This window comes from Rissa tridactyla, chromosome 2 (assembly GCF_028500815.1).
Source record: "Rissa tridactyla isolate bRisTri1 chromosome 2, bRisTri1.patW.cur.20221130, whole genome shotgun sequence".
Classification (NCBI taxonomy): Eukaryota; Metazoa; Chordata; class Aves; order Charadriiformes; family Laridae; genus Rissa; species Rissa tridactyla.
In genome coordinates, this window is record NC_071467.1 from 133035183 (window position 1) to 133056624 (window position 21442).

General features: G+C 41.2%; 1 protein-coding gene across 2 annotated transcripts in view; it reads left to right on the top strand.

Moving 5' to 3' along the window:
* Nucleotides 1-21442, top strand: part of RAPGEF5 (Rap guanine nucleotide exchange factor 5) — a 163749-nt gene that overhangs the window by 18596 nt on the left and 123711 nt on the right. For both annotated transcript variants that reach the window (XM_054191163.1, XM_054191164.1), the window contains exons 2-5: nucleotides 12101-12151; nucleotides 13296-13402; nucleotides 14435-14556; nucleotides 15926-16094. In XM_054191163.1, coding sequence (XP_054047138.1) covers nucleotides 12101-12151; nucleotides 13296-13402; nucleotides 14435-14556; nucleotides 15926-16094 — 449 coding nt within the window. The remainder of the gene's footprint in view (nucleotides 1-12100; nucleotides 12152-13295; nucleotides 13403-14434; nucleotides 14557-15925; nucleotides 16095-21442) is intronic.

Genomic DNA, 21442 nt, shown 5'->3' on the forward strand with positions numbered 1-21442 from the left:
TTACAAGACTCATCTGTGTCTTGCATCTGTCAATATTTTCTGATTCTGTAACTTCTCAGTCTAGTGAAAGCTAAATTTACCTAAGCTGCTTTTAGTGGTTGTTTGCATATGCTAAACTTCTGTTGATGTTCTAATCCTATTCCATATCTGATGGTTATTGCACTCTACTTCCCATGCTGCTCTATCTCTTAAGTAATCGGGATTGAACGACAGGCGTGCAGTGGTTTCTGGCACACCGGCAGAGACTTTTGAACTGCCTTGCTTTTCAAGTCCCTCCCCATCTCAGAGGTAACAAATCTCCCTTTGGAGATGGAGTGCACTTGAGTTTTCATTTGTTCCTGCTTCAACAGCCGGACCAAAGGTTTTCAAGCACAAACCAGATGTTATCAGGGTTGGTGTGATGCCATTCTGCAGACTGTTTGAAGGTGCCGGTAGCAGAGCTCCAAGTAGTGCTGAGGCTCTGCTGAGAGCAGGTGAGGAGTTCCTGGATCTACTTTGCCAAGAACTTGCTTGTGTGATCCAAGGGAACAATCTTTTTGCTTCCTTGATATTGAGTGCTTCTTAGAATCATAGAATCATAGAATTGTTAGGGTTGGAAGGGACCTTAAAGATCACCTACTTCCAACATCTCCCACTAGACCAGGTTGCTCAGAGCCCCATCCAGCCTGGCCTTAAAAACTTCCAGGAATGGGGCTTCCACCACCTCTCTGGGCAACCTCTTCCAGGGTCTCACCACCCTCATGGTGAAGAACTTCTTCCTAACATCCAGTCTGAATCGACCCATCTCTAGGTTTAATCCATTCCTTCTACCATTACCCGACATCCTAAAAAGTCCCTCCCCAGCTTTCTTGTAGGCCCCCTTAAGATACTGGTAGGCCACTATAAGGTCTCCTCGGAGCCTTCTTTTCTCCAGACTGAACAACCCCAACTCTCTCAGTCTGTCCTCATAGGAGAGGTGCTCCAGCCGTCTGATCATCCTCGTGGCCCTTCTCTGGACACGTTCCAGCATGTCCATATCTTTCTTGTAGTAGGGGCTCCAGAATTGGACGCAGTACTCCAGGTGGGGTCTCACGAGAGTGGAGTAGAGGGGGAGAATCACCTCCCTCGACCTGCTGGCCACGCTTCTCCTGATGCAGCCCAGGATACGATTGACCTTCTGGGCCGCTAGTGCACACTGACGGCTCGTGTTGAGCCTCTCGTCTACCAGCACCCCCAAGTCCTTTTCTTCAGGGCTGCTCTCAAGCCAGTCACTGTGCAGCCTATATCGGTGCTTGGGATTGCCCTGACCCAGATGGAGGACCTTGCACTTGGTCTTGTTGAACTTCATGAGGTTGGCATGGGCCCACCTCTCCAGCCTGTTCAGGTCCCTGTGGATGGCATCCCTTCCCTCCAGCGTGTCAACCGCCCCACACAGCTTGGTGTCGTCGGCAAACTTGCTGAGGGTGCACTCTATGCCACTGTCCATGTCACTGACGAAGATGTTAAACAAGACCGGTCCCAGTACTGATCCTCGAGGCACTCCACTCGTCACTGGCCTCCACTTGGACATGGACCCATTGACAGACACTCTTTGGGTGCGGCCGTCAAGCCAGTTTTTTATCCACTGAATTGTCAGTCCATCAAACCCATATTTTATCAGCTTGGAGACCAGGATGCCATGCGGGACATTGTCAAAGCTCTTTTGTACAGTGAGGCCTTGACTGCTTCACGAAACTAAAATAGTTAATCTTTAGTAGTTCGTCTACAAAAAAGTAAATCACAGCAGTTCTGGAAGTGGTTAAGAACTCCCACTCTCCAGTCCATAGTAGGTTGGCACTGACTTGTGCCAAGAGCTACTGTCAGTGAAATTAATATTGTTCCCAAGAGGTCACATAACAGAGTGCTGCCAATACAAACAACAGTGCTGCAGATTGTTGAACTGTTCAGGCTGCAATGCTAGCGTCTTTAACTGGAGCTTGTTCACCCACCGTGAAGGCCACTCCTGCTCTTTGAAAACCTCAGAAGCAAGAAAAGCAAAAGTCGGCAGTTTTATTCATGACGTGTTGTGCTTTCAATGTCCTGTAGGTACCTGAACTCAGAGTGGGGTTACCCTGGCTACATGGCAGGCAGCTTGGGTGCTGCTAGCCCTTGGCATAGCCCATCTTTACCACTGAGTCTCAAAGTGCTTTGCAGAGCAGAGTGGTCATGGTCGTTCCCATGACTTGCTGCAGCTTGCGACCACATCAGATTTGGGTATAAAACTGAGGTTTGCTGAACAGTCTGGTGCTTTGTCCAATAGGTCTCTGCAAAACCAGACAATCAGTTCCTTAGAAATAAAGAATGTCAATGTTTTGTTCAGGTGTCTCAACTGGCAAAGGCAGAACATGCCTCTTGGTCCTGAAAGGAATAACTGTCCTCTACTTCTAGGAATAGGGTTTGGGAAATTACCAGGTGACCTACCTTTTCTGCAGGCAGTGGTAAATGTGAAGCTTTCTGAAACAGGTAAGAACAGAGACATTAAAAGCATACCTTTGCACACTTGCAAAAGCATTCATGGACTATTTGTATGCAGCTCATTCAAAAAAAAAAAAAAAAAGGTTGCCACAAATATAGGCATTTTTCAAATAGTAAACTAAACTGACGCAATATACTATGAGGTATTTCATAAATCATAATCAAGGCACTGATTTTTAACTTTGTCTTTTTAAACTTGTAACATTAAATTTACTCTAGTTATCGAAATCTATAAAACTGGCTCTTTATTTGTAAATTGCTTCTGAATAAATTAAGATTTTAATAGATTTTCTTATTCAATAATGCATATACTATATATTGAAATTTTTAGCTATTTATCGTCAGCATCGCGCACAGCTGATTTGCAGAATATTAGCTAGTAGTCGAAGTTTTGTTCCTGCACCTGTGCTCACTGAAGTAGCTGCAGCAGTATTGGGTATTTTTGCCCTTCTGCTGCTCGTTACGACTCTTGGGGCAGAGGTGAGCATCCCTGCAGCAGGGTCAGGGGGGCAGTTCACAGGAATGCTCCCGAGCCTGTACTGGGGAAAATCAGCTCCCTAACCGTGCTGATTTTGCCTGGCACCAGAGAGGGAGCATTTAAAGTTACATCTACGTGATGGGTGGTTGTTGGTGACAGGTGAGATCAATGACTTGCTTAATTGATTGTCTGCTTTAAAATTTTTATTATATTCAATCTGTGAAAATTTGTGGGTTGCTGAAGGCCAAGTTCTGGCACCAGTATTATCTGCAGTAATGTTGACAGCAGAGGGACACGAGCCCCTCAGCAGTTGAGACCTGGCACCGTGGGTAATGTGCTCACGGGAGAAGTTTTGGTGAAAGGGAAAAATATGTGATTTTTAAGAGCCTTTTTTTAAACACAGGGTGCCTCTAGAAAAGTATTTCTGGGTGCTCTGGAGCTCCACAGACTTTCTCTCCTGTGCCTGCTACAGCTGGTTGGAGGATCAGAATTAAGTTGTATCTGGGAGTGATGGAGCAAGAGAGAATTACAGAATAATTTGGGTTTGAAGGGACCTCTTGGAGGTAGTCTGATCCAGCCCGTGGTCCGAGCAGGGCTAACTTCAAAGCGAGAGCGGTTGTACAGGGTCTTGTCTGGTCAAGTTATGAAAACCCCAGGAAGGGGATTGCACAGCCTGGGCATTAGTTCTGGTGTTCGGCACACAATTTCCCCATGAAATTTCTTTTTACTAATGCATGCTTGTGAGTCAAGCTGCCTGGCTTGCAGAATGTCTTTGCTTGGTTGATATGCCACCGTGCTTTCTTTTTTTATTTGGAAATGTGTCGTGAGAAGGTATTTTGCTGGCAACAGAAGAAATATGCCAACAGAGGTGCTTTGAAAAGCTTTTAAGTATGCAGACAATCTGCATTTTCCTACTCCTGATCTCTCTTTTCACTGTTTTGTTGATGTCTTCATTTAGATCTATCTGAAAAGAAATGGTAACCTGTCACTGGGAACATCTTTTTAATTATAGTGTGAAATATCCAGTGCGCATTCTTTTGAAAACTCTAAGTAATGTATTATTAAATGATAACTTGCATCATTAGAAATACTAATTGTTGCAAAAAAAATTAATAATCACCAAAAAAACCCACCCACCTGCTCTTGTGTCCCCAGATCAAACCCAAACTAGATGCTAATGGCCAGGAATGGTAGAATACAAAGATGATCTACTGTATTTATTAGATGCTGAGGTTTAAAGAGGAATAAATGTAGTAATAATGTTAATTTTTACTGCCGCAGTCTGTACAGTGCCTATTTTGTATTGGAAAAAAGGGAGGATACTGCTTTCCTGTGAAATGTTGTTGACAGCCAGGAAGAGTGAAATGCTCTGGGAAGCTTTTTAGGTAGCATTAGGAAAGGTATGGCTGAAATGGCAAACTCCAACACAAATGCTGCAATAAAGTAAGGTTAATGAAGGAACACAAATAGTCAATTAACTGTACTCTGCATATTTTAATGTTATATAAAGCATGATAAGAAGTAGTAAAACTGATTCTTTTCTGTTTCTTTCCTGATCCTTTCCTGTTTTCATATTTAATGAGATCTCATTGCAAACACTGTATTAGTATATGAGTTGAAAGTATCCATAATGTTTTTATAAGAAAGAGAAGAGAAAACTTGTTTAAGCCCTATTTCTATATTGTAAACTATGACTGTAGCCCATGCAGTCTACAGTTGATCTATGGAGTTAAATGAGATGGGATTTCTGTTTTCCTTAAACCGATACACTTATGTGAACATGAAGGTGGGAGGTGAAGTTCCCCATTACCGACACCTTTGAATTTTGTCTTGTCATTTTTTGTGGGCATAGCTAACTTCCTTTTTATGTTGATGGAGCAGAGACACTGAGGATTTATTAGGCGTGTTTTATGCCATCATTCCTTGGATAGTTTTAATTCAGCATAAACAAATGCTTCCTCCGAGCACAGCTGTCCCTTCCTGCCTCCCTCCGCGTCCCACTGCTTTCCCCTGTGCCCCTACCACCCGCCTCGCTAGCGATCGAGCTTGTATGGCTCCCATACCGCTCCAGTCACCTGGGGCGGGGGGGAATAATCTGGGTTAAAATGAGCCATTGTTTAACGAGATGGTTCAAAGCTATCAGTCCTCCAGTTTGGTTCAGCACTTGGCTTCACAAACAGGAGGGGTAGCACAGAGCAGAAGAGGGGTGGGGATGGGAAGGTGAAGCAGGAGCTGGAGGGAGGGCTCAACCTGCTTGTCAGTGGCCTCGTTTTATGGTACATTAATCTGGTCATGGAAACCTGTCATTAGGCGGGGAGTGGTCGTCGCCTTTCTTTGAAGGAATGGAAGGTTTCTCTAACCCAGGCATCCCCCTCTGCTGGTTCACCACTGCTCCCTTTCTCTTGGACTGGGTTGGCTTTAGTGCCAGGATGCTGCAGCTTTATTTGATGCACAGGGTAGGACAGAGGAGGTTTGGGCCAGTGTTAGTGCCTTCCTGAAGAGGGATTGATCCACAGCTTTCCATGGGAAATAGGGAGGAAAGCAACCAGCCAGTCCTGCCATATTGTCTTCTGTAATACCTTTTTCTATTCTTAACTCCTTTTGGGTAAAAAAAAGGGCATTGCAAGCAAAATTTGCTCTTGCGCACTAAATTACACTCCTTGCTAGGCTATGGAGACTTTAAAAGTGGCTGGCTTATGCAAGATTAACTAAAAAAGGTTTTGTTTGAAGCATAAACCCATTCAGCCATATTTACTTTGGTATGTACTGGAAAATACAGAAATGCTTCTAAACATATTGCTTTAATGACTGTTGTCATCTGAAGAAATAAGTCTTTAAACCTAAAGAGCATTGCTTGTCTTTACAAAGAGCAGCCATTTTCTTTGCAGATGCCTTTCTGTTTTGGGGGAGGCAAGAATAAACCATGAGTAGTGGGTTTCCCTTTTGTGAAATTACTTATTCAGATTCATTGCGGGTTCTTTTTATACAGAAAACAGGCGAGAATACACTCTTTGCTTTCCTTTCACTAACAACCCATTTGGCTGTCTCCAGAGAGCTTTGCAGGCTCACCTGGGAACCCTATGCTGCAAGCTCTGCTGAATACAAATTTCTCTTTTTACAGCTTTTTGACCTTTTTACGCTATGCCTAAATAGATGAAGTTTAAGACAATCAGAAGATCTTTCCTTTATAAAAAAGATCCTTTATAACGGAAAAGTCATTTCTAGAAAGAGTTTTGTATTTAATCTTAAATTAATATTAATGTGGAGAACTGTTCCATTGGTCGTTCTTCGTTATCTGTGAATTCTGACAGCGGGTTTCGAGAGGAGCAGTGGGGGAAGGTTGTTTGTTGCGAATACTGTTTGGCAGAAAGTCAGGCATATTCTACGGTTTCGTATGAATGATATCTGCTGAAAGTCAGCGAGCTTCCCAACCAACTCTGCTTGCTGTGCCTTAGCAACCACGAGGAAAAATCTGCTGCCACATGGAAATGGATTGGGATTCATGACAACACTCCCTACATCCAGTCACCCTCAAACAACGGTAGTATTTCATCTCCTAAAGGCAGCACCCATATCTGATTTTTGCTTAAACCCCTATAATTTCCACAGTAGCTAGTGATGTCAAATGCAAAAATTTGAAGGCGGTAAAGTGATAATTGTTCAGTAATTTTCTTTCCCTTCCCCCGCTCTTGCCTGGCATGACTAAGCACTGGGAATAAATGAGCATTTACTCCTGCAGAAATTGCTGCCTTCTTGTGTTGCAGGTGGAGGAGGTTGTGTCGGACAGGTACAGCCCAGCTTTGTTCCAAGATTCATGTTCAGATCAGGGCTGGAGTGGAAACTCTCTAATTATTATAGCTGCTTGCTTTTAGCAAGTCCAGCAAATATTTTTGAAGGCAAAAAAACACAGACTTCCATCAGTTGTAACAGTTGCAGTTGTTCCTGTCGCTATTATGGCATTATCATTGTCATGGTTTGTAATGAGACAAAGAAATCTGTCTAGGAAAAAAATAATTACTTTTTGATTTGTGTGTGAAGGGGGAGAGAAGCCTGAGGGAAATTAAGTAAATACCCCTGGTGGATTTTTGTAATTTTTCCTGAGCTACTGTATTGTTAGAGTTGAATGATTAGTAAAGAGAGGAAAGCACAAACATATGGTTGTATTTGAGAGTCAATTTGGATTCAGCTTTATCTGTGGTCCTTTTCCGTACACTGTGTCTCATGGTTGGAACGTGAGAAGTTTCCAGCATGAATACTTGTGAAAGTGTATTTTAGGCTTGGATGCTTAAATGCTTGTTGGAAATCTGTGTGAATGTATAATTTCCTTTGTGGTCACATTAGCCAATTTAGGATTCAGGTGTTGAGTAGTTGCAGAAATCCCCCTGTCAGGGAACAGAAACGATCTTGTTACCAGGTAGTCTGTGCTACACCATGTGCATTTCAAAATGGGATGATTTTTTTTTTCCAGGCTATTTATATTTAGGGAAATAAACCTTGACAGAGGACAACATTGAAGTGTTTGCTTAATTTTAAGCATACTGAGTAATCCAATTTGTAATGCACAAGTGCTATACTGAATTCTTTAGGGACACAGTGATAGTGCCCTGAAACTATGAAACTATCATGGGCATGTTTGCAAATTAAGCCCTGATCAGACAAATATTTATGACTATGTTGTAAACTGAAAACAGGTAAAGTTTGATTGCACATTGCAAACTCTTAATGTGGCATTATGCTCAATTTTTGGTAATGCAACCAGTTAAAAACCTAGTTATTTGAAACACTTGGAATGGAAGCTTAAACAACGTGCTGGGAGGAAAAGCCATAATTCTGCCTTTTCTTGTTTCTTTTAGTTTCAATGTAAATTTGTCTGTAAAAGATTCAGAAAAAAGAATAATCTTGATTAATGAAATAATTTTCTTACTTCCCTATTTTTGCCAAAGGTTTTTTTCCTTGCTAACTGCACAGGAATATCAGAAGCTCTTAGAAGAAAGGCAAAACATTTGCGTCCCATATCTGAAATTGTTATTTTCCTCCAATTTCTATGGCCTCTTCTATAGCGTTACAGCGTGACTTCTAGTGTAGACAGGTTGCTGGCTGCTACCACTGTACTAAATCCCAGCTGAGGAAAGCACTTGAACTGGAGCTCCAAGCACTCTTGCTTTGTTTCTTTCTGAGCGTGATGGTGATTAAATTGCTAGCAGATGTATGGAGCATTGCTGATGCTACCGCGACTGCAGCGCTGGCAATGGCAGAAATAGCAGCAGTTGTGGGAACAGCTTGGGCAGGAGGCAAAGCACAAGCAACTTGTAGGCACGTCATCCTCTGAAGCTGAGATGAGGCCAAAGCAAAATCCCAGATCTAAAACCAAGGAGAAAATTCAAATGTATCTTCAAGAAGCATGACCGAAAACATGCTCTGTAGTATCTTTAGCCTTTGATTAGAACATTAACCAGGTTGTAGTAAATGCACAGGGAGTTGCTATAGTGGAGCCAGTTCAATACTCTGCTGAGTAAAGAACTAAGTCAGCGTCTCACAGTAAGATACAGCTTGATCTTTCCAATGGAGACCAAATTGTGCCTTCATTAGTACACTTTGCTTGTTGTTTAGTATGTCGTGGGGGAATTTCTTTCCAAACCTTTCAAATATCAGTTTGTGTTCATATATTAAAATACTATCATCAATATCTTTGCATGCCTAGCTTTAAATATTGGCAGACTCAATAATTGTCCGATTGAAGCAATACTAATTTATCCCAGATATAGACCTTGCATAGTAGTATCAGTCATTGAATTAGCTACTGCTTTTAAAAACCTAGCTGGAATATTTGATTCTTTGGCTAATAATTCCATGAGGTGGTCATATGGATTGTAAAGAATTATTTCTTTCTGGTTGTTTTAAATTACTTGCTGGTCACTTTATTCTAATCCTCTCATTCTTTTAACACCATTGCTCTACTCCCTGTGTTTCTAGTGGTTTTAAATACCACAGTAAACTCCTTTTTAATTTTTCCCAGTTTCAGACTAAATTATCTGTTGTCTATTTAGATTTGGATTCTAGCAGTTCTATTCCAAAACCACCTTCTGGGCTACCTGTCCAAACTGTCCTCTCCTGTCACATGCAAGTCGTGTCCCCAAGCTAGGATGCCATCCCTGGGCCATGTTCATACTTCATGCTCCTGATCGCCCAGCCCAAGGCACCAGTTCGCTGCCTCTTTTTTCCTGCATCCCAGCAGGGAAGCTGAAGCCACCTATGCACATTTACTCATGTACAAAGGGAAAGCCCTCCTGGAGGACACCCAGTGCTCTGGATTGGCTGCACATATGGTCTCCTGTCCCAGGACTATACATGCTGCCACATCCCCATCTCTTCCCTGACACGTGGTTTGGCAAAGCTTCTACTCAATCTGGTGAAGAGGCACAGGGGGATGCTGAGGTAGCAGTGCCTGGAAAGCAGCACTTGGCATGGGCAGCAAGAGCTGTTCCAAGGTAGTTTTCACAAGAGATGAGTTGTTTGCTTGATGACTAATGAATTTGCTTTAAAAGCACATTTTGGCTTGTTCTAAGAGTTATTTGCAAATGTAGTTTGAATTGGGGTGCATGTACCAAAATCATTTTGGAGGAGCATTGATAAAATCCCCCCTCAGTCTTCTCTTTTCTGAACTAAAAGGACCCAAGTCCCTCAGCCTTTCTTTATAAGAGAGGTGTTCCAGTCCCCTAATCACCTTTGTAGCCCTTTGCTGCACCCTTTCCAGCAGTTCCCTGTCCTTCTTGAACTGGGGAGCCCAGAACTGGACACAGTACTCCAGATGTGGCCTCACCAGGGCAAGGTAGAGGGGGAGGATGACCTCCCCAACAAGGATGTTAAATAATACTGGTCCTGGACCCCTGAGGGACAGCACTCCTCACTGGTCTCCACCCTGACATCAGGCTGTTGACAGCAACTCTTTGAGTGTGGCCATCCAGCCAATTTTTTATCCAACAAGCAGTCCACCCGTCAAATCCATGTCTCTCTATTTCAGAGACAAGGATGCGCATGGGACAGTATGAAATGCTTTGCACAAGTCCAGGTAGGTGATGTCAGTCGCTCTTCCCTTATCCAACAATGCTGTAACCCCGTTGTAAAAGGCCACCAAATTTGTCCTTTTTGATGAGTTTGGTCTCATGCTGTTGTGTAACTGCACCCTGCAGTAGCAGTGTTTTCCCTGTCTGAGGCTCAGCAGGCCTCTGAATGCTGGGGACCGGGCCAGTGCAATGCCCGGGGCTGTAGTAACCACTGGCATCACTGGAATTAGCTTGCTGATGATAATGTCGTTAGCGCCAGCCTGGGAATAGAGCGGGGAGGGGGGAAATCAATGTATACATTTCGACCGTGCTGCTGCAGTGAGTGAGGCTTGTTGAATGAAAGACTTGGACAGAAACCAAGTAAAGTGGTGGTATGTAAGGCTGCTGCAGAGCCGAGGTGCTAATGACAAGCCGGCTAGGAAGAGTAAGTGGGATCTGAGGCAATGTCGCACTCTTATGGCATCTTTCTTGGATACAGGGGAGGGGAATTAAGCTTTTATGTTATAGTATTTCCATATGGAGCTACTGTTACGTGTGGAACTAACATTTGTGATGAGCGTGGAAGGGTAAACAGCGTTAGATGCTTCTGTGGTTCCTTGTCACTTCCATTCTCTTTCTAAAAATACAGTAACAAGAACATAGAGAGGAAAAAAGCAGGTGGTGTTACTGAAATATGGATTCTGTAATTCTTACAGGGTGTGAAGGATGATTTTTTTTGTGATTACAATGTACCAAGTGAGAATTGGAACCTTCTCAAAGTGAGGAATTAATTATGCTGCTTACAAGTTGGAATAACGTGAGGGAGCACCACACAATCCTCCCATTGTGCTGCCAGTGCACCTGCACAATGTCTTCTGTTCCACTTCCAGACTTCTTTTACGCAATGTTTATTTGTGTCTTGTGTGGTGTGTAGTAAGATCGAAGTTGCCAGTAAGCATCAGAGTAGACAATATCTTGTCTTTTAACACTGGCAAGATATGGAAGTATCACGGTGAGTAAAGGTGGGGAAACCTGACTCTCGTAGAGGTGTTTATCCTGTCTCTGTTTGCCTTCCAGAGTTCTGGTTCACTGTTAATTTTATAACTTTAAATCCCCAATCTGTATTAATCAGCGGTAAGGTTTTGGCATTTGCATTTCCTTGCTGTGAAGTTATGTGTCATTTTCCTTTCTATCATCTCCTCAAATAGGAATCCTCTCTAATTTCATTGAGTGATCGGTTATTCTCCTGCTACATAAAACAGAGCACAGAAAGTCTTCTCTCTGTGCCATTTCATTATTTTGTGTAATTGCATTATGTCTCCTGTAATCTCTCTGAACAAAGTCACAGTCTTTTCTGTCTCTTCTCATATTAAAATTTATCCCAACCCTTTATTATTCCTACTACTATTATTGTCTGAATCCCATCTAACACTGTAGCGTCCATTTTTTGAGATGCTGTTACCAGTGCAGCATATGGCACGGCAGAGAAAATGCTGATCAACATATAACAGGAATGTTACCTCCCCGCTGGTCACCATTTTATTCCTCATTTATCCTAATATTTTATTTAACTACAGTTAAGAATTTTATGTAGAAGAGTGGTCTTCCTTGAGAAGTGTTCTGTGACCTTGAGGTGTCTTTACTGAATTGATAAAATTTGCGTTAAGAAATATTAGAGCACGTGTAGCTACATTTTCTCCCGCTAATACATGCTGCTGTTAATGTTGAGCTCATCATGATACTGTCTTTTCACCTAACTTTTTTTAGATTTATCTTGGACATTCTTCACTGTCATTTCTGGTCTTTCCTGACGCAAATAACTGTGTGTTGTCTACAGACTTTACCACCTCATTGCTCATCTTTTCCAGATCAAGAATAAATGTAGTAAACAATACAGAACTGTGTTTACCGAACCTTTTTCTTGATGTGAAAAAAATAAATATTTGGAGACTTCAGTTAGACTGCTCAGATGATTTGATAAATTCTTTTTATTTAGATTTCAATAGCTAAAAGACCTAGATTGCTGCTATTTTTTTTCCATCCAAGAAACAGAACAAAACTAAAACTCTACAAAACTGTCTTACAGACCCTGTCCAGAAGAATTTCAAATCCCTATTTGGAAACTCCTTCAAACAAGGTACTTGTCAAGTTTCTTTTTAATTCTATTTCATCAAACAATGTATTAGGAATCTTTTTGCTTTGGTTCAACCTCTTAATCATAGCTTTGAAGACATTTGTGAATGTGGCCTGCAGTTAAATACAGTTAGCAAGTTATAATTTGTGTGTGTTAGAAATCGTCTACTTCTATTAGTGAATTTGCAAACTGAATTGCTGTGAATTCCGATGTGCACTCACTTCCCAGCTGTCTAAACGATTGCCACCATTTAGCTTACTTTTGTACTATTTGAGAGCTCTTTTTTTGCATGTCACAAGACTTTACTGTCTCAGGATTATTTTATATTTCCGTGAAAGATTCCTAAACATAGGAAACAACAACAAAAAGTTGAAACTGCGTCATTGTTTTTCTTTCAAGTTAGTTATTTGTGTTACTGATGTGTTTTGCGGGGACGGTAAGGAAACATCACCATTTAAAGAAACTTGAGTTAAATTCAGTAAGGAGTGCTATACAGAGTCCAGGCGGAACATGGTTTTATAGAAGATGGATTTGGGTCCTGTTTTGACAGACACATCTGCAGCCTTGAGGTGTAAGGTAGAAATTAGGTGTAGGGGAAGTCAGAGGTGTGTCCGTTCTGCAAGACCACATCCTCCTGGGAAGGCATGGATTAGCTGACCCATAGCTATCATAGGATACTTCCAAAGTTTCTGAACAAAAAGAAGAACCTATGATATGGTGTTTCAATGTTTATTAGGCTTCTATGAAATAATTTAACTCAAATACACATGGAATAATATTTAATTTTAACTGTGTTTGTGTGGTTTTGCAATGGTTAATAAAGTTTTTTTGCTTTGCTAGAATAACACTTGTTTTCACTTGAACTTGTCGGTTGTTCAAAGGTAAAGCTTACGAATACTAAAACCTCTGCTTTTCTAAGGCAGCAAAAATAAAAGTAGTCCAGCTCGTGGGGGCATTTGCAACCCACGATACAGCTGGGTATGGCAGAAGTTGGGGTGCGTTTCCTATGAGGCTTTGGCTGCTTGCTTGTTGGTTAGCTGGGGAGAAGGCATTGCTCAGAAGGAGGGAGCCGACAGTGGCAGGACAATTTAATACAGGAGAAATAAATCCCTGTTTGTCACAGTTTTCAATTTCTCTTTTCATTCAGATTTATGGAGAAAGTCCTTCCTGTGCTGGGAGAGCTCTCAGGAATATTTTTACTCTACAAGCGTCTGACCTGATTAAAGACAGGGTGTACCTTACTGGCATTTGCAGGTAACCTGAGATCATTCATTTTAATCAACTGGATGGGTTTTAATTGCATTTGTCTATGCCCTGATTCGACAAGAGAGTAAATTCCAAGAGTGAGATTTTGTGTGTGTTACTAAGAATCAAAAATATTTTCTAAAAAAAGTCTTTAAAATCTCATGTATTTTAATATCTTTTCTTATGTTCCTTTGTCGGTTGTCAGAAAGCAGCAGTGGCCTGATTGTGTGTCCGTTAATTTAATTGCTTATGACTTCATATACAATTGTGTTTGGCAGTTATTTTCTTGAAAAGAAAGAGTATTAAATTCAACTCTGGTCTGAAGTTATATGAGTTGTAAAAGAGATTAATTGGATTCCTAAGATTTAGTTACATAGTGACTTTTTGCGTGTAATTTATGGAATATTTCTGTAATGAAGTGGTTTTCCATTTGTGTTGCATTACAGCATAAATGCTTCCTCCTATTTTCAATTATGCTGAAATGTGTGGGTCTTTATTATAGCACCATTCATTCATATCGATATTTCAAAAAAGTCACAACTTCTTTTTTTTTATGATTTAGAAAGATAAGTTTACCAATAATGTGAAAGATGAAGTACGTCGCAGAGCAACACTCAAGGTCTTACACGTATATTGTGTAGCTGTATTGCTTATGCTTGTGCTCAGAAAGGAAATAAAATCCTGAGGCTAAAAGCTGGATTTTATTTAGCTCTTATACATCTTTGGATGACTGTCTGTAGGCAGCAGAAATTGATAAAAATATTACATATTGTAAAGTGTGCCACATGAATTAAGTATGTAAGGGAACTCACTCACCTAACGCGAGTTCCCTTATTGTAACTAGAGGCATCCCCTGAGACTTGCCAGAGTAATTTATTCCCTTGAAATGAATGGAATTACAAAAATTAGTAATTGAGACAAAGGTTTTACCCTGCTGAACAAAAGGATTCACTTTTAATAGCTTTAAAAAATAGCATTTTATTATAAAAGAGCATTTTAACATTACTGTAATGTAAGAAGTGACGTTTTGCTGATTTTCAGGAGAAGCTGTGTTGGATCAGAACTGGTAGACTGGCTTTTGGAGCAGTGCCCTTTTGTTAAGTGCAGATCTACAGCCGTTGGAGTGTGGCAGCTTCTCCTGGATATGGGCATTATATTATCAGGTCAGTCTTGATAGTATTTCTAGTGTGAGGAAGGCTATCAGTTTCTCCTGCATAGGATAAGACTCACATTTTTGATGGGAGAGGAAGGAGGGAAAGAAAAAAGAAGAGCTGATAGATCCATTTTCCTTGACAATTGTTTATTTTACTATCTCTTCTGTAGGCTCACCTCTGTGACCTTTCATTTCATAAATACCAAAGATGAGTCTCTCTTTTTTTAGGCAATTTCCTTCTTTTTGCTTTTGTAAATGTAATTGCCTATCGCCAAGTTGCAGGCAGTTCCAGCCTATTTTTTTTTTCTCCTCAAGCCCTTTTAGGTTTCTCACAAGACAGCAGCTGTTTAGTCACTGCAGATCATGGCTTTGCCAGATGACTTCTCTTAGCTATTAGTGATTTTCCATTCCTCTCTCTGTTTTTCATAGTTTTAGATTACAATTGAGAGAGGATTCAGCTCCTTGAGACAGTGGTCATGCCAGGTTCTAACCGGATGCCCCCACCTTCCCCACCAAATTTAGGGGTTTGGTCCAGCTAATGCGGTTGTTGAAATCTGATGGACTTTACTTTGTAGGTGGGACTGCTTAGGTAGCTCAACTCACCCGGCCCTGGAGTCTGTGCTAGACACTTAACTTTCCTCCTTGCAAAAAAGTGAGGTATTATGGAAGATTTCTGCTTATGTGTGCTGACAGTATACTTAAAGGTTTTCTTCTGCTCCAACTACACCAACAGTATGTCTGATCATGCAGCCTCAACAAGGGCTGAATGACTCTCCCAGCAAGAGCCTGAGGTTTTGGCATTGGACCCTGTCCTTCGATCCCAGTTCAATCCCGGTTATGCCAGGGAAGATGACAGCTGTTTTACTGGCGTGTCATTTTACCCAGGTCTAGTCTACAAATCCAATAGCCCTGTGTCGTGGTTTAGGGCCGGATTGGCCACTGAGATGAATGACAGATTTGAGGAGAAGCTGGGGTAATGATGGGCTGCATCCCCATTATTGAACTTTGTCTTCCAGTGCTTGGCCATTAGTGAGAACAGATTAGAAGCCAATGGAAATCGAGGCTCAGAAATCTGACAAGTGGAAGGTTTTTATCCCCTAATTCTGACCTGATTCCAAAATTGATTAAATACTCATCAGTCTTAATGCTTGAATTACAGGAGCCTGGAGTTCTTCAAATTGAGGTTTTGTGGTTGTCCTGTTTGATTGCACTGGGTTAATACAAGGCAGGATTGCTTTTATGCAGAGTTTGCGATCCTTTAGACCTATGTGCTGGTGCACCTCAGCATTAAAGCCAAGCTCAATACAGAACGTGGTGGGGACACAGAACCTTTATGTGGTAAAGGTTTAAAGGCTATCTAATGTTATTTCTCCTAACAGTGGACAGACAACTCTATTTTCAAGACAGTCATGCTTTCTACCAGTTCTCAGCGGATGAATGTACCTACCTTTTCTGTGAATTTGAGAAAGAAGAAACATGGAAGAATGGAGTAAAGCTCCTACTTCAACTACTGCCGTTGTCTCCTCCCAGGATTGACATGTGTAATCTGTAAGTGTGTGTATACAGCTGTTTGCAACTTTTGCTGACTCCTTTGTAAGTGGCTGGCTTATAATGACACTGTTTACCCCCAAACTACTGTGCAAATGAGCCAGCTTTCTTTTCAGGGTTGACAAACTTTGTAGAGGTGAGCTTTTCATCTGTGGAAGTCAGTGTGGGTAGATAAATGAAGGCACTCGACTTGGGGGTTTTGGCATATTGTAGTTCTTGTGCACTAGCTTGCTGACTCTAGCTTGCTATCTTACCTGGGCAAATGGCTTTATTATTTTTTGTTATCCTTTTACATTTGGAGGCTTGGCACAAATTTGGCAGCAGGCATGGTGTGGAGCTGATTGATGAGCAGATCAGATGCCCTTGTTCTGTGTCAGGCTCAGCTGTCAGATGGATAGAGAGGATGGGTAGAAATGTGGTACCTACAGTCATGTGATTTTAGTTTGCTACTGCACCTTTGCCAGAGCTCTGTAGCCTCACATTATTATTCCTTTTTCAGAATATGCCTTTTAAGAGTTTCACTTCCTATGTCTCCTTTTTCATCTGACTATTGGATATTATCATACCCTCTGTGCTGATACAGCTGCACTCTAAATGTTGTCTCTTTACTGCAGCTAGAAGGAAACCATAGTTACTTGTGCCACAGTGAGAGGCCAAAATATAGGAAAAAGGTGTCAGTGAGAGGTCTGGAGGCTTGTGGCCCCTCATGCCTTAGCAAATCTGCAGGAGCTGGCCTGGATGGACAAGCTGGGTTAAATTCTTCCTTTGTCCCTTGTATGATGAATCCTCAAACCTGATACTGTGGAGAACCATTACTCTGCCAGTACTAGGATTTAGTCTCTTTGATGTCAAAGACAAAACTTTTCTTCTGTAACTACTTTCTTCCCTACATATTAGATTTTAAAAATACATTCTCTCAAATAAATGTCCAATGTATATACTTGAAAGGAGCACAAAGCCCAAAGTCCCTGTAAGCTGTCTCAAGCCCAGCTTCTTAAATTCAGACATGTTCAGCTGGTAGAAAAATATCTCAGTAATTTCTCTGCATGGGTCAGGGCAGAAAGTTGATATCCTCCCCTGTTGCTGACTGCCCTCACCAACCACAAATTGGCAGTTCTGGAGCAGGGAGTCCCTTGAAAATGCATTTGTTTGGTCAGCTTGAGTGACTGTAGCCAAGTGACAAGGACCCCAGATTGGCTAGAGCAGGGGGACTGAATATGATCGTCTAAGCAGATGACTCATATGGGAGAAAATCTTTGAATATTTTTGCAAATAGAAATTCTTGTCTTCCAGCCTACTCTGGTGCTAAGCAGTTTGGCTGTCCTTTAAATATCAGGGCGATTTCATCTTGATTTCAGTGGCAATTGGGGTTTTCCTCATTATCACTGCAAATTAGGCCATTTTTCATGGTTCATGACTACTCGTACAAAGGCTTTGAATCAAAAAGATAGAGCAGATAGGTCATATTGATGTGTTATGTGAAGGATGCTGAGTAGGAAAATGCATTGAAGACTTTTTAGGCTCGAGTTAAAAATGTGTCCTGTATGCTGACTCTGGCCCGAGAGTAACACTATTTTACAGTCTGCTTTGCAGTTTTATCCTTCCAGTGCAACTGTCATTCCTGGTGGAAGATGATCCCTGTCACATGAACTGAACAATTATTCATTAATGTACATTTCCAGCTCCTTCCTGCTCACATTATTCAAATTTTAGTTGAAGTTGGATTCCTTTTGGGAACATTGTCACTGAAGAATTATTTTCTGGAGGCTTTACCTGTCAGATTGTGAGGGCGCTTTCTAAAAAAATATGTATTGAAGGAACTGAATTTTAAATAACAGTATACTCTTGAGGGAGTGTGATATTAAAGGGAAAAGAGGCTTTTCCAGGTTCAAAACCCTCCATGCTTGATGCAAATAGTACACTGCTAAAACACAATCTGAACAGGAATAGAGTTGATGAGGTGTTTTTGAAAGTTATCTGACCAGGTTACTCTTTTTCATGAAGAAAGAGGGCAATTCTAAAAACTCTTCCTTGCAGTGAGTGTTTGTCTTTTCTCAACCATATATGCTGTTTTGCATACCATTAGATAGCAAAGTCTTCCTTGTAATTTAATATTCTTATATTAATTTTTCTACCTTTAGTTTTTCTCATAATCTGTATTGACGGCATTGATTCTGTATGTACATAGGGACAGAGAAATTCTTACCTTATTAATTAGATTCCCTGCTTTTGATGAAATCAGAAGCGACCACCTGCTTGTGCACCAGAAGGCAATGTTGGACATCTCCTGGTGGTCCTGGGAGCCAGATGAGCTCTGTCTCCCCGCAGCTGGTGGGCAGCAGGACTGCTGAGTGCATTAGTGGGTCTCTGTGGACTACCATGGATCTGCTCTCCAAGAAGCAGCCTGTAGACCTGAAGTAGGCAGTAGGAGCTCTGGGGACTCCCTTCAGCAGCTCTTCTGGAAACCCTATTAAATAAACATGGCCCAGTCTTGACTTGCTGTACAGATTTTTGAAGGATTTCTATTTGTTTCTGGGCGGTATTAGCAGTGTTACCAAATAATACTATAGTACGTTCTACAATTAAAATAGTGTTCTGAAGCCTGAGACGTGCTTGTAGTTCCAGAATAAGTACTCCCTGTTGCCTTTTGACCTTGACAAATTCCCACATTAAACATAACAATGGTGGTAATCTACCATGGAAAACAAGACAGGACATAGCAGATTTTTAGCAGCTCACACTAAACTGAAGGCTAATGTTACGTTTATTCCGTGTGTATTCCATGTGAGACCCTGTTAATGTTGTCAGATGAGATGGGACTGATGCAGAGGCCTCTTGGGGTCATTAAACACCCTATGTTAATCACAGCCAATTCTACTTGAGTGGAAAAGAAGTGAATATTGCAATAGCCTGGGAACAAAAGATCTGTATTGAAAGCTGTGCCATGGGCTTCCTTACAACCTTGTGCAATCGCTTAGGCTCTCATCCAATGCCTCCTGAATTCTTTTCCAGTGACTGCAGCGGCTTTGTATCAGGTGTTTAATCTTTATGTGCTTCTATTTCCTTCTTTGTAAATGGGGGTGTTTATAACAACACCTAATTCCCAGAACCACTGGTAGACTCAGTGAACATTTCAAGACTGCACTGGGTGCCTTAGACTATTGAAATGTATCCCATAATATTTGTTTTAATTATTTGAAGAGATGTTAACTGGGGATTTTTTTTTTCTTTATCTCAGATTGCTTGTTACTTTATTTTCAGAAGTGTTACACAACATTCTGTATCTTCTGTCCTGAAATAATTTACATTTTATTAATTTTAGAAAAGTAATCATTTTTAAAAGTAATTTGGTTTTGATGTAAATACCTAGGGTGGGATATTCACTTAGTTACTGCCTTGTAGAGTTTCTGGAAAGCTTTTGCTGAATGCAAACAGGTCTCAGGTATCTGTGGGTCTTTTAATGGTGTCGTAAGTGGGTTGTAAAGCCAACGTAGAGACATATGTTGTGGCTTTACATTGCACAGTTGAGCTCCAGGCACAGGACCATGCGTGTATCCGAATTGCTTCCTCCATCAGTGGGTTGGGAAGCACTGCAGTTGCTTTCACGTGGCGTACAGTAATAATTGTGCTGGACCTGACTTTCCTGCATGCAGATCTAGGGCAAGCATTCCTGCATCTCGCTGTGCTTAACACACTACTGAGCCCACAGGCCACCGACCTCTATAGGCATTAGGCTCATTTGCCTGGGCTTTGTAGCTCCTGTTTGGTACCAACCCTCCTAGGCCTTGGCTGGCCCCTTTTGAAAAAAAAAAATAATAAAAAAATAGGATGTTATCTGTCCTGTTTCTGCTCCTCAGTATCCATTTTTCCATTAGCCTGGGTATCAGAATACCCTTCCTCTCTGATTCTGGAGAGCTGACTGTAATTTTTAGTATATTAATCGTTTCAGAAGTATTCGATGCCCATATGCAGATGAATACTGGGAGTATTTTTAAATAGAGGATGAAGTGATAAATGCCCAATATGGAAATAGCTGTGCAATATGCTGTTCTGGGTTTATAGATTGCGTCTGTGGCTGTGTCTACTGAGCTGCTATCTTTTGCCTTCAATTTAGAAGAAGCAGGTCCTAGCCTGGTTCTGAGAGATCAGAAGGGATCAGATGTGTAGGGAAACACAGGCATCTAAAGAGGTCAGTTATTTTAATCTTATTACAAATTATAAAGAGAAAGACTGAATCGGTCTTTGTAAATGAAACTGCATTCATTTATTTCTTTTGGGCTGTTTGTAACACTTAAAATGTTAAATCACACTTTTCTTTTAATAGAAAGGCTGTTGTGAAAATAGTTATTTCTGATCTGAATTACCATTTTGGTCTGGATATGCTTGCCCCAAAATGAATGCACGTGTCATCCTGTGCTTTCTGACCTTAATTTTTTAATCAGGGAAAGAAATTTTTGGACATGGGATGTAAGAACCACAATATACCAGCTACATATTCCAGACATGTTGTCAGCTCTCTCCCTAAAGACATCAGAGCATATGAGCAATTAAATTATTTAGTCAAAGATAGAAGCTTCTGCTAATACCTGGGATTTATGTTTATTACAGCAGCTGCAGTTTTGTGTATCTGCTGGCATGCCACACTTCGTGAATACCATGAAAAGTAAAGACTCAAGGGCATTTTCTTTTTCTTCTTCCCATAGTAATAACCCTGTCATATTGGTATGTTTCTTCTGATTGTTGATAAACCTTCCAAAAGGCTCGCAGATGTTTTAGTGATGGGAATTAGACTGTTTTAAAGAAAAACACAGTCCTATCCCATGCTGTCCACAGCAGCTTTTGCGTAGCTTTTCCCACGTGGGCCAGACTTCTGTGACAGTTTCTAGCAGGGTTCTTCCTCCACTGCCCCACGTCGACAAAGACACACTAAGTCTGTCTTGTGAGTAACTGTCAAGGGAACCTAATAGTGTTCTCAGCTGTTGCTTTAATTTGCTAATTTTTGGCTTCTTACATGTATTCTTTTCATTATCACATATTATTTTTTTTTTTTTAAATATCAAGCTTCATGTGTCACATAATGATTTTGATGTTGTCTGCTTTTATCTATGTGATCTTGCGTTCCATGGTGTTCCTCCACACCTTACCAAAGCTGGGTGGTGGGCAGATGGAAAAGTCTTTGCTCTGTTGATGGAGTATGTTTTTAGCAGAGCAAAATATGCATTCCAATAAACTCTGAGCTAAGAGGGTCCTGCATTCTTCAGTTCTTCATCATATTTTTATAGCCGAAGAATTCTCTCACCGTTTTACACTAGTCCAATCACAAGAGTTCTTGACAGCAAGGGACAAAG